The sequence below is a fragment of the Podarcis muralis genome, chromosome 3, assembly GCF_964188315.1.
Source record: "Podarcis muralis chromosome 3, rPodMur119.hap1.1, whole genome shotgun sequence".
Lineage (NCBI taxonomy): Eukaryota > Metazoa > Chordata > Lepidosauria > Squamata > Lacertidae > Podarcis > Podarcis muralis.
In genome coordinates, this window is record NC_135657.1 from 26,786,904 (window position 1) to 26,800,913 (window position 14,010).

General features: G+C 47.9%; 1 protein-coding gene across 2 annotated transcripts in view; it reads right to left on the reverse strand.

Moving 5' to 3' along the window:
• The window catches only part of PTPN14 (protein tyrosine phosphatase non-receptor type 14), a 118,186-nt gene that overhangs the window by 15,360 nt on the left and 88,816 nt on the right, over positions 1-14,010 (reverse strand). For both annotated transcript variants that reach the window (XM_028724654.2, XM_028724653.2), the window contains exons 13-16: positions 11,573-13,053; positions 8,723-8,866; positions 6,927-7,145; positions 2,579-2,707 (exon numbers count right to left, since the gene is read on the reverse strand). In XM_028724654.2, the coding sequence (XP_028580487.2) occupies positions 2,579-2,707; positions 6,927-7,145; positions 8,723-8,866; positions 11,573-13,053 (1,973 nt within the window). The remainder of the gene's footprint in view (positions 1-2,578; positions 2,708-6,926; positions 7,146-8,722; positions 8,867-11,572; positions 13,054-14,010) is intronic.

Sequence of the window (14,010 nt, forward strand, 5' to 3'; positions counted from 1 at the left end):
ACAGCAAAAGGAAGGAGAAGCAAAAAAAAATCAGCACGGTCCTGTTCTTACAGCCACAAACCACAGTGAACAATGGGTACGCCTAAAAATCAAGTACAGTGCCAGTGTCGTTTAAAGCAAGGGTGGGAAAACTTCAGGAACGCAGGCCAGCTGTGGTCCTCCAGGCCTCAAAACTCTACCTAGGCCTCACCCATCTCTAGCCTTTCATCACCCCCCAGGTGTTTTGCCTGGCTGGAATGTGTCCTTGAAAGTTTTGGCTCAGCAGTCTCCAGTTGCTGATCCCTAGCATAAATGCTTTCCTCCTACCCCAGAAGCTGCTGTAGGGTCAAGGGAAACTGGGCAAAACCCTGGCAAAGTGTAACTTCTACGCAAACTGACCCCTTCTCCCTCAGGGAGCCATGATAAAGCTGGCGCCACCAACCAGTGAAGACTTCACAGCTACAGAACAAGTGAAGTCAGTATTACATACCCTTAGGCACACCTGTATGGACTGTACATGCCGCAAGCAAAATCTGAAGACCCATGTAAAGGAATTAAGAGAATGGCTCGAAATAATTGTTCACAGTCCCAAAATGTGCGTTGAGACTAATAACGGCACAACAACATGCAGCCTCAAACGATGCTGTGTGCTCCAGACAAAGCATTTCTAGTGTGTGTTTACAGCACTGCACAGAAAATATCACAGATGCGCTTCGTTGTGGGGGATAACAACAAACCCAAAGTTCAAGCAACCACCTCAGGGCATCATGTTATAGTTTCCCAGAAAATAGCCGAGTGAGGACATCAGAGGAAAATGGGGAGCGGGCAAGGGACTGATCCTATTTGACTGTTTCCCCATGAACATCTCCCTTGCCTCCGTGCATCCTGGGGTTCCAGGAGTGCCCTCTTATCACGGAGTGTGCATTCATACTGCAATTACTGTCTGCAAATTTCCAGCGTCTCAGGACAGTGGAGATTCCTCGTTGTTTCCAAGCTTCATAAAAGCCATAATATGAATGCATGCATATAATCAGAGTTCAGGTCATAAGACAACCCCGTTGCCTGCCGCCGCTTAGAAAGAGGCTTTCTCTGTGGTCAGATTACTCTGTAACTGTGCATTTAATGGACTCTTGCTCCCCCTTCTGAACAGCTGATAGTGCTAAATGTTTAAAATGGGGGAAATCGGGCCACACTATTTAAACAGAACAGCTGTTCCTGTGTCCCTGTAAAGGCAGCAGAGTTCTGAACAGGATGCAGGGCTGGTTACTTGTGTGTGCCAGGTTTATAGCACAACATACAGTTGTGGGATTACAACAGAAATAACTGTTTTGCTTGGCATGGGAATAAAGGCGACTTTTTTTCTCTCTTTTTACTGGATGCTTTGACTGGAACAACAACTTCTGATGTATTCGCAGCTGATAAGGATGCGAGTAATGCAGAGGTGGCCTTGGATGGGTTGAGAATATCATTCTTCTCAAATAAGGGCAGCTTTGTGTTCTCAGAATCCACTGCTTTGTTTGGCATGCAGCAATCTTCTAATGGAGCTAAACTTCCATCATTACACTGTGCGGCCCGCTAGACTGATACAAACAAAGTTGTAAGGGGTTGAGTCATCCCAGGCAAAGGTTCAAAGGAAGTTTGAAAAACAAAACAGCAAACAGGAGAGCAAAAGGACCGGCAGAGAGAAGCAGATTGTCATGGAGAGCACTTCCTAAATCTTCAAAACATGCACGCAACTATTTGAACCTCCCCTAGCGTACACAAGATAAAACATGGTCCAATCTCAAGAGTGGCTCTCGCTCTTATCCTCTAGCACAGGACAAGCTGATCAAAGGGTAGAGAGCAAGCCCACAGAGGCCCAAGGAATGCATGCTCTCAGGTCTGAACTAGGACTGGGTGGGGAAGAGAAAATGCAAGCAAACAAAACATCTCTGAATGTACTGCCTATATCTGCAGTGTTGGTCGACTTGAGGTCGGTGGCAGGCCTACTTGGATGAATGCCATTCCAAGAGGTTTTCTGAGGGGACAGCACCAGGACTTTGTGGCCGTGATGGTGCAGTGAGCAACTCCCCACCCCCCAGTGGTGGACTTTGGGGCCTCAAATTTCAGTGGCACCCTGTGCAACGTCAAATTCTCCCCCAACTTCCAATCTACACCACACTTGTGGTGCCCCTGCAGCACCCCAAGGCTTCACTCCCAGTGCCACCAAACCGGTCATGCTCCCCTAAATCCACCTCTGCCCCTCTTCTCCCCCACTTCCAGGCCCGAAGATGGGCCACCAAATTGTGCTGTTCCATCCAAGTATCAGATGCTAGTAACTAAAATGGGGAATGTGTATCACCATCATATTGTGAACCTCACCACACCTTCTGATTGGACACATTTTATAAAAGATATAACGCTGGGACAGACGGAAATCTGCCTTCGTCCACATTCATGCCATATATGTAAACTGCTACGACAGCAACAGTCATGGCTTCCCCCAAAGTTTGTTAAGGTTGTTAGGAGGCCCCTATACACCTTACAGAGGTACAATTTGCAGAGTTCCCTGTGAAGAGGACTCTGGAGATTTGTTAGCATGCAACCACATATTACATACCTCCTCCGCTGTCACCATGGCTATCACATTCACCCCTTCTTCCCACACCATTTGCCAGAAATCATGGCATGTTTGTGGCAAAGGTCCTTGTGTGGCTATGTAGTGCCATTCTTCTCCGCCCACTGTAACCTGAGGTAGAGAGAGAGAAAGAAAGAACAATAGATTACTATAAAATTCATGCCACAGTTGAGCATCTTCACCTCTCTCTCTCTGCATAGCAACTGTGCATAGTTAGAGAAGGGCCTTAGCTCACTGGTAGAGCTTCTGCTTTGCACGCATGAAGTCCAAGGTTCAGTCCTTGAATCCCTGACATCCTCAGGTTGGACTGGTTCAAGACCCTGGAAAATAGCTGCCAGGACACTGGTAAACCTTACTGATGGACCAACGGTCTGACTCAGTACCAGACACCTTCCTATGCTCTTCGTCATGAGCTCATAAAGGTCCGTGCTTAACAGCCACCTTAACCCACTCATCTATCCTTGCTGCTGTTACAGCAACATGGAATTTTCTTACATGCACAAAACATGACCCTCTATTTATATTTTGGCTTTAGGACCTGGTTGGCTTAGCTTCAGAAGGCAATGTTGGAAACAAGGAAGCAACAGAAAATGACCAGGGCTATGGAGGAAAAACAACAGTCAATGCAGCGTTCAGAATCCCTTTCCATCCCTCCTTTTTCCAGATGAAATACCCACAAAACACCCATTCTACAAATTTGCAGGGTGGCGGGGTAGAGGGGAGGAACCTGAATCAGAAGAAGCAGGTCTGCCTCTGGCACATGACGACGACGACGACGATGATAACAACAACAACAATTTATATGCCGCTCACCCAACTGAGTTGCCCCAGACACTCCGGGGCACTCTGGAAGGCTTCCAACAAATTGAAACATTAAATACAGTAAAACATCCCACATTAACAACTTCCCTATACAGGGCTGTCTTCTAAAAGTCAGATAGTTGTTTATTGCCTTGACATCTGATGGGAGGGAGTTCCACAGGGTGGGCAACGAGAGAGCTGCCAGAAGGTGATTGGAACTGGACCTTAGTGTCTGGGATGAATGATGGGGGTAGAGACGCTCCTTCAGGTATACAGGGCCAAAGCCATTTAGCGCCACCCCAAGATTCAAGGCCTACATAAACATGCTCCTAAGGTGAGCACATCATTATATGGTGTTTGTGTGTGAGAGAGATAGACATGTTTATTTCATCTGAGGTGAGAAACACCAAAGGCTGTTGAAAAACTAGTTAAGAATGATCCCAACAATTTCAGTGAGATTCAGAATCTGGACATAGGAACGTAAGTAGAGCCCTCCATGACCAGGCCAAAGGCCCATCTAGACTAACATCCTGTTCTCATTGTGGACAACCAGATGCCTATGGGAAGCCCACATGCAGGAACTGAGTTCAATGACACTTTCTCCACTTGCAATTTCCAGCAACTGGTATCCAGAAGCATAGCGTGTCTATATTCCAGCAGCTCAAAAGTAAAGAGAAAGTTGTTTGCTGATGTGGAGATATGAGCGCACCCACTGAAAACAGATTTCTTCTTTTTTTAGCATACACAGACTGAAGGCATGTTCATCTTGACAGCCAGGATCAAAGCAAAAAGGGAAAGGCAGACAACCCTACGGAAGATTGCAAGCTTGGGTCTAGCAGTGTAGGAGTCTGGGGCAAGATCTTATCGCAATGTTACGGGAGTTTTGCTCTGCCTGCTCCGCCGTGGTCCAACCGCCCAGCCTGCTGGCACAAGGCATGGAGAAAAAACCCATAAATAGTCCAGAGGGAGTGCACAGCCTGGAACATGGCAGCACTCTGCGGATATTAAAAATTGATAACTGGGTGAAAAACACTCGCTGCGTGGCAGAGGTAAAAATCTGCAGATGCAATTTCACCTTTTGAGCAAAAGAACATCTGCTTGGCTTCTGCAACAGGCCCTTGGAAGAGGGGGAGGGGGGAAGTGCTGGCAGCACACAGGGTTGTATACTACTAAGCATCAGCACATGTCGCTACATGCGCTACAGAACAATGTGGGTACGTCCGAGGCTGACACACAAGATGAAATATGAACTCTTAAAGCTGGCTGGGGAGAATTCTTTCTGGGCCCCTGCCACCTGATGGAGCAAAATTATGCTCTCAGAAATGATTTGTCCTCCCCCCCACCTCAAATGGATGGGGGGGGGGGCGGGAATTCAGATTCCGTAATCAGTCATCCAAGCTGAGGTAGGTTGTGCCAAAAACACACAGTATCTGCTACCCACCAGATCTTTTGGCAGAAATCTGACAGGGTTCTGGTTTTAGAGAGGTGTTTTGACTCAACAAGGGCTTAGCGTTGTAAATTTATGACCAAACCAAGCTTGGAACTTGGTACGGATGACTTGCAGCCAAGATATGCTCATAATTTAATACTGTTTTGACCAACGCAGAAAATGTTCATAAAAGCAGATCCGTTTCAAGTTTTGTCAAATCACCCTTGACCATTCGGCCTGCTGGCCGAGGCTGGTGAGAGTTAAGAGTCCCAACAGCATCTGCAGGGCCACAGATTCCTCACTCCTGATGCAAAGAGGTTTGCTTCCAGAGCCACTCTCCTATAGGCCGTACAATTAAAGCGTATTTAAAGCACATTTCCGTCTCCCCTAAGAATTCTAGGAAGTGGAGTTTATCCCTCTCAGTGCTACAACTCACAGCAAATTAACCAACTGTAGTTCTCAGGTTTCTTTGATAAATGTACGGTGTGTACGGTAAAAGTAAAGGAAGCGGGTGGCACTGTGGTCTAAACCACTGAGTCTCTTGGGCTTGCCGATCAGAAGGCTGGCGGTTCGAATCCGTGTGATGGGGTGGGCTCCCGTTGCTCTGTCCCAGCTTCTGCCAACCTAGCAGTTTGAAAGCATACCAGTGCAAGTAGATGGTGTGTACACAGGCACAGTGGTTAAGAGTCCTGGATGTGGACAGGAGAGACCCAGATGCAAATCCCCACGCAGCCATCAAGCTTACTGTATAACCCTGGGCCAGACACTCCCTCTCTACGTAACCTACCTTGCAGGGTAATTAGGATAAAACAGAAGGGAGAAGGGTCACGAATGCCACCCAAATCTACCTTCCTTTCACAGATTGTTCAGCTTTTCCAAATTCAGGGTACAGAACGTAGGGGCGGCATAGGGCCAGGGTCTGAGAAGCAGCAGAGTTCAAAGCAAGGTTCAGCAATGGACTGAGGATGGCACAGATTTTCCTTTGCAGACAGCACCTAGGCTAGAACCCAGGGTGCCTTACTGGGCTCAAGGCAAAAGTCTTTACAGAACCTGCAGCACTCGCACAGCTTTCCAGCCTGTTTTTAACTTTTGTTCCAAGACACTCAGAGTAGCAGGAATGAATAACTGATAATACCTGCACTGGTGGAATCTGGGCAACACACAAATCTATTTGTACCAGGCATTTTTGTGCATGCTCTGAGTGAATTGTGAAAACCACAATCCACACTGAGGTTTTTTTCCCACCCTTACCAGACTCACAAAGTGTCCTCAAGGAAGCCTGCTGTCTTCGCTTACAAAAGAGGGACATAACAATGTGATCCTACTTATGTTTGCTCAGGGCCACTGGGAGGCTGCCATTCAGAAGAACATTATGGCAAGCTGGAGATCAACCTGGCCCTATTCCCTGGTCACGGAGGGAGAAGCTGCACTTGGCTTCAGCTGACAGTTGCCCCAGGACTGCACAGCTGAAGGGCAGCACACCCTCGCCCCTGGCTTTGACCTTGGGACTGAAGGATCCTGGATCCAGGAAGAACAGTATGGCAATGGGAGACTAACGTGGCCGCATTCATCAGCCAAAGAACAGAGCTTGCTTCCCCCTACCTTCCCTGCCAGAAATAACACTGGTGAACTGGTGCTCCGAGTTTGCTTTTTTCCTCCTCCCTCCCAAGTCCCTTTTCCCTTTGTGCTGTTGCCTCTACATTGTAAGCCTGAGGGAAGGGACTGCCTTATTAATGATTGCTTTCAGTTGCTTTGTGTGGCTGAAGAGAAGGGTAAAAAGGAAAGAAAAAAGGAAAAAAGCCTTGTGTCAGCCCAAGCTGAGTCACGGAATAAGGTTATTCTGAGGACAAAGAAAGGTTAAGGCGGGGGAGGCACTATTCATGTTAAAAAAAATGTTTAACAAATTATAATTATTACAATCCCGTGACGACAGGCATGGATTGTATATAGGTTAATTGAGGCTGAGAAGAGTGTCTGGGGACTGGCCAGCCCGGTAAGTTCACATCCCAGCACAGTTCACATCTGAACTCTGGCCTCCCAAGTTCAAGCCCAGCTTTCCTACCCACAAAGGCAGTTTCTTTCCGTCCCCCCAGTCTTTACCTTTATGTGTGAGGCGTTGATGTAGCCCGTGTTGTTTTCTTTGGTTGGGACGAGCTCCACACGGTTCTCCTCATACGGAATAACTTCTCGGACACGGTTACGCTCGGAGTTCTCTGGAAGCGTCGCTGTGGTAAAGACCCCGTCTGCCTTCCTCTTTGGAATCTGCTCATACTCAGTGAACACCATCCCCTCTTCTAGTTTCCTCCTCAGGATTTTGCACTATTTTCAATTTAAAACAAAAACACCAAAGAGGACATTCTATTCAAAAGTGATTCCTCATATAAAATAAAGCGCAAACAGATGCTTCAGGTTGCGCACCGTGCCAAACCCGGAAATACCAGAACAGGTTACTTCCGGGTTTTGGCGCTTGCGCATGTGCAAAAGCGCTAAATCGCACTTTGAGCATGCGTAGAAGCACCGAATTGTGACCCGCACGTGCGCAGACGCGGTGCTGCGGGTTGCAAACGCTGCGGGTTGCAAACATGCCTCCCGCACAGATCACATTCGCAACCCAAGCACCCACTGTACTGCAGTTGCTTGCCTTTCAATGATGAGATAAATCATCCGAGGAGCCCCCCCAAAGAATGCTAAGGGTCATCTATTTCCTCCATCTTGCCTGCATTAAACTCTCTACCAGAGTTACGTTCTCTACAGGGTGGGGTGGGGAGGTATTTTACAGATGACATCATAATCCAAAACTCCTGATAATCTATCCCACCTGTTTCACATAGAAGACAGTTGGGAAGAAGTAGACACTTGAGGCCAAAGGACCATTCAAAGAACGAAGAGGTGAAATCAATAATCACCCCATCCCCAATTACTTTCTCTGACTGTAACATGGGGGAGGAGTGGAACCATTTAAAAAACCCTTTCATTTCCCTGGGGATGAAAAAAAAAATTTGCATGGTCCACCAGATCAAAATATGGTGAGAGGTCTTGGAAGACCAGCAGGGCCTAACTGGCTGTGTTGATCTTTAGATGGAAATAGTCTGCAAAGGCTAGAGTCTCAGTCTTACAATGTAAGGACCTTTGGTCATGGAAACAGCCTCGATGAACACCACTATACATTTCAAGCACGTCCGATATCAGCGTGATCACACACAAATGTGCCACACCTGGAAGTGACTCAAAAATGTCACAGAAAAGAGGGGAACAGGGCGGAGCAGGGTGTTTTCAGGTTTTTCCAATTGTGTTTCAAATACACGCAATTTCACTTGAACACGCGGTGCCTTGGAACGTAACCCCTGCATAAATTGGGAGTTGCCTGTTTAAATTTCAAGGGAAATGATAGCGCTGAGTGAAAGTCTGTGAAGCCATGGTGCACATTTGCACACATGGGTGCGTCCATACTGTGTAAGTGAGAAAACAAAACCACTAACCCACTAACAAGCACTGTGGGTGTGCTGATAACAGCTGCCTAAGTCAGTCTGCATTTATTTTACTTTTATCCTACAGAAACATGCTTATGGGACAACAAATGTCTACAGGTGTGTACATTTCATTTATTCCAATACCCTTCGGTGCTTATGGAGACTTCTGTGGGCAAAATACTCTTCTGTTGTGAGGCAGAGGTTTTGTACAAGGGCTCATGGCTGAGGCAAAATTTGCATGAGCCAGATCTGGCCCCAATTACATGCATCCTCATGTTACACCAGCAGTCTTATGCACAGTCGTGATTTCTGCAGCCGTGTGCTAACCGGGGCATTGCAATACATCACCTGGTTTTTAATACTTCAGAAGCCGTTGCCGACAGAAACCAAAATGGCGGCCCTTTGTTTTGCTAGTCCTATTCTTACCCGCTCATCCATTGGCACCTTGACTGCTTCATCCTGGCTGTCCTCAGGCACTGGAACTCGAGCGACTGAGAGACCGTTGAGCGCTGCCAACATCAAGGGCCTCTTCTGGGCCTCCAGGCCTGCCATCTTCTGTTTCTCTAGATACTTTTGGCAAGAAAAGGCATGCTTTCATCTCGGGGTGATTAGAAATAATGCCAGCAGAATGTTGGAATGCCTTTTTAATCTCCCACAAAATCTACAACTCCGGCCGAGGAGTGCAGATGACGGCCATTAGCAGAGCAAATCCAAATGCGTCTCCTAAACTTCCTATTATTTCCCCGGGGGGCCTGTTCCTACATGAGTGCAGAGCTTTAATTTCAAAGGAACAGTCCCACGATACAGGGGACCTGCTATCAAAAACAGGCGTCTCTCTCTCCCTCCCTCCCGCCCCCCTTGCGTGCTGTGCGTGTCTGTGTAAATGTTAGGCACAGAGTGAGCCGCATCAAGCAAGCCAAACAAACCACAAAGATGATACATAAGCCCAGACTGGTGGCGGATTTTTAAACAGCATTGTTACATTGAAATTAGTACAATGGGCTCTGTTGAGCATAAAGTGAATAAATACGGATCCAACGCCCACCCCACCTCCAATTCAAGAAAAGGCCAATTGGAAATGCTCCGTTGCCACCAGGTAGAGGTGTTGTGGAAGGGAGCAAAATTGTGACATGTAAAACGAGAACGTTTCAAAGCTCTAAAATGAGTTAAATTATTCTTTTGTGTGTGCGTTTTCCCCTGCCTCTAAATTTACTTCCAAATGTGGGTTCAACATTCAGAAGCACCATCAATTCTCCTAAAACTATGGGCAAACAAAGCACTTTCTCGACCTACATTTTAATTGTTGTGTTTTAAACAGGACTGTTTTACTGCATATTTTAATTATGTTTTTTTGTAATAAAAAAAAACCAACACGCTTGTGCAACTGGTTTTTATACTTGTAAACCACTTAGAAGCTGGTTTCAGCATTTAGCAGCTTATTAATTTATTATTCTTAAGAAAAATAACAAATTGTTAATTTTCACTGCCTTCCCTCTGAATGGACTCTTCTGTGACCTTTTGAATGGCAAGGGTCACTGCCAATTGGGGAGCACCCAGTGGTGGCTCCACCCATAGTGTGTCCTCTGCCAATCACAGCCCCTTAGATGGTTGATATTGGGGGAAGGCGCTCTTCTCGGCTCTGCAATCGCTCAGTGGGGCTAAGGAATAGCTGCAAGCCAAATCCAGGTGTTTCCAGGAAAGCTGCTCTTACGGCACTCCCCAAGCCTTATCGCCTCATCATCCTCTGTAGTTGGCAGGAGCATATAACTTGGGTGTTTCCAGAACTGTAAGAGGCAATGCATTTCTGTCTAGTTGCTTCTGGCTGACCTGGAAACTGCATAAACTAAGGAATTATGCTCTTGGGAGTGGCTGTGGAAGAAAACCTTGCCCTAAAATGAATTAATATTCTTCAGTGTGGGTAGCTTTTGATTGTGAGGGGGAAGAGAGAGAGATTGGAAGTGAGATAATGGCTTCAGCTATTTTGTATTTTTGCCTGTACTTGATGAAAGAGTCCAGGTCTCCCTTCTGCTCCAGCCTCTCATTCAGGACAATGGAGTGTGTTAGGTTGAAATAAAGAGGAGTTAAAAAGTTCTTCAGGGTGGTTGAATCTTTGTTTGCAAAGCCTCCTTACAAAATTACTTGTTCTGCCTTTAACTGTATTTGACAGAGGCTGAGTTCAGCTGTAAACTGAGCCCATGGTTTGTTTTAATAGCTAGTTTAATACTTCTTTCAATGAACCATCATTTAAACTAACTATAGTTTGTCCTTGTTTGATACAATGGTAAGTTCTGGTCAGTGAAAAACTGTAAAGGTGCTTCTATTTCCTCCTTGCAGTTGTGTATAGAGAAGAGAGGAGAGGAGGAACATGCAAGCCCAAGGTCCACGTCTGCTCATTCACATAATACTGAACTATAGTTTAGCATCACTCCAGAAACAGGACCAGTGGCTTGGAGCCGACAAACCTGGATCAAGAACCACAGTTTGAAGCTGGTTTGCAAACAAATAATTTGTGCTAATTCTGGTTTGTTGTTGAATTCACAGACTACTGACAAACCACAGCTAGGACCTCAAGAGGTTTCTGCACCATGGAGCTGGGAGTTAACTGATGAAACTGAGTTCTGGGTGGGTGGGAAATGAAAAGCATGCAGGCTCCATGGTGAAAAGCAACCAAGCAGCTCCAAACCATGGCTGCCTATTGTATATTTGGAACCTCAAACTATGGTGTAGCTTAATTATGGCTGGCACGCTGGCACAGTGCCTGAATCTGAGTCATTACATGTGAAGCTCTTATACCTTAGAGGCATGATTAGGAGCATTGAACCCAACAAGAAAAAGGTATGCAACAGAGTCAAATGCCGTGAACAGCACTTTGAGAATCTCAGCACCATTCTTTAAATTAAGTTTCTAGCCAGTATGATTACAATCTCAACTTTTACGAAAGCTACATTCTTGATCTGACTTCTTGACAGCCAACACGATTAAAGAACGGCATTGACTTTACCTCTCCTTTTAAGACTGTCTAGTTCAGTGTTTCCCAAACTTGGGTCCCCAGCTGTTTTTGGACTACAATTCCCATCATCCCTGACCACTGGTCCTGCTAGCTAGGGATGATGGGAGTTGTAGTCCAAAACCAGCTGGAGACCCAACTTTGGGAAACACTGGTCTAGTTTTTCAATGGCTCTGCAAAAAAATTTTTTTGCAAAAAAATCTATTGTAGCAGTTCAATTCAGAGATTCCACCCCACCCCACCTGTGTGCTAATTGAAAATATGCTTACCCTCATCTCTCTTTCTATGATACTGTCTTCAATCGAAAACATTTCCGACACAGGCCTCTCCTTCACTGGCTCTTTCTTGACTCTTTCCTTTACACTTGTGAGGTCCGGTTCGGAGATGGATGGGCCGAGCGAGGACCCATTGACTGACGCCTGATCAGTCCGAGATATGCTGATGGCTTTCGCAGGACCGGACCTGACAGCCCTGGCTCGAGAGGCAGCCAGCAAAACGTTCGCCTGCTCATTGCTCAGGGCCCCGTTGCTGACGCTTTTCCTGGGGCCCGGATACTCAGGGGGAGGTTTGTTTGGTATCCTAGCCAAGGCGGCCTGCAGCTGAGCGCTGTACTCCACGTTTTCATGGAGCGCCGCCATGGAAGGCACCGATTCCGAAGCTTCTTCGTCCTCTTCGCTTTCGCTGCTGTGTATCAGCATTGTGGCGTCTGAGAAGGTCTTCTTGTGGTGGTAGTGAGGGAGCTGCTGGACCTCGTGAGCCCTGGGCCCCACTTCCTCCTGCTGCACCTGCTCGCGCAACGTGTTCCTGCGTGGCAGGGGGGCGTTGAGGCTCTTCAAAGCCATCGCTTCTATGCCGCGCACCATGTTGCTGATCACTTCCAGGCTGTGGCGCTTGTTGACGGCCGCGTGGTGCTTGACCGCCATAAGGGGCTCACTAACTTCCTGGAGAGACTGGTGAACCACCGGAGAGCTGTCCTCTTGGAAAGTCTTTACCAGGAGCTGCACCTTGCGAGTGACCAGATCGGGGCTGCTGCCGCTGACATACTTGTGGCGGTGACTCGCGAGGTCGGGTGTGCTGGTGGCAGGACGGGGGCGCGGATACGGCGGCGGGGGCCTGAAAAGGTAGTTCTTTAATATGTGCGCTGTGCCGCACCTCTGGTTGTTGGGGACTTGCATGTTGGCCAGTTCCGGGGTGCTGACGGTGTGGGAAATGGAACTGGCCGCTGCTTTCGTCTGCGCAGCGTTGATGGGGTTCACTTGCTCAGATGGCGTGGCGTGTTTTTTGTAAGTGCCCTGAGGCCCGTACGTAATGGCGTAAGGAGGCCTCTCCCGGATCTCCGGTTGACTGTACACAAGGTCTTTGGGTTGGTTGTACGCATGGGTGTTCCCAATGTTGAGGTTCCTCAAGGACTGGCTCTGGCTGTCCGGGTGGACAACCCCCCTCTTCATCTGCCTCATGACCGTCTCGTAGTCTGGCGTCGGCCTATAGGAAGGCACGATAATCGCGCTGTGCCTATGGCTGGGGATGTAGTCCGCTCTCATTATGTCGCTCCCAGGGATGCTGAGGTTGGAGGACACCGGAGAAGCCTGGATGAAGTTCTGCGAGTGGTTGAGAGAGTTCATGCTCTGGGCGCTGCACACGCTGCCGTTGGGAACGTTGCCGTTCAAGTAGCTGAAGTCCATCGCGCACCTGTCCAAGCTGCTCTGAGATCTACAGTAAAACATATCTTCGTTTCCGTGAAAAATGCTGTCTGTGGGCAGGAGAAAGCGAGAAACGAACAAGAAACATCATGAGCAAACAGGCTAAGGACAGTGGAGTAAGAGATGAGAATGTAAGGCGGGTTTTTTGGTAGCCTGCAAACAGGAATGCAATTCCCAGCAAGTGGTATTCAGAGGCATATTGGGTCTGACAGTGGAGGCAGAACATTGCCATCATGGCACGTAGGAGAGGTAAAGGTAAAGGGACCCCTGACCATTAGGTCCAGTCGTGACCGACTCTGGGGTTGCGGTGCTCATCTCGCTTTATTGGCCAAGGGAGCCAGCGTACAGCTTCCGGGTCATGTGGCCAGCATGACTAAGCCGCTTCTGGCGAACCAGAGCAGCGCACGGAAACGCCGTTTACCTTCCCGCTGGAGCAATACCTATTTATCTACTTGCAATTTGTGCTTTCAAACTGCTAGGTTGGCAGGAGCTGGGACCGAACAACGGGAGCTCACCCCGTGGTGGGGATTCGAAACGCCGACCTTCTGATCAGCAAGTCCTAGGCTCTGTGGTTTAACCCACAGCGCCACCTGCGTCCCTTAAGTAGGAGAGAGGGCCTTCCAAAACTCTGATGACGACATCGCCGTCATGCCTGCACAAACCGGGTCTCCCCACTGCTAGCTATGGAAGGGGAAAGGAGCCCAAGGCACTCGTGGAGCCGGCCATAGTCAGGAAGAATGTGACCAGCAGGGATAGAGCTACGAATCACTTCCTCTTCCATTAAGAAAATGCCAGTGCTGTCACAAGCCAGCACACTCTTGCAGGCAAATGATTCCTAATGTGCACACGGATTGCCCATCCCTGCAAAACACAGGGAGACATCCCTCCCAACACAGGAGACTTTCTATAGGCACATCTCCCTAGATGTGTGAAGCAAACTGTCTCACCTCCACCACCACCACCACCTTGTTCATGTAAACAGGAAGCCTGCTTGCTTATCTTAACGC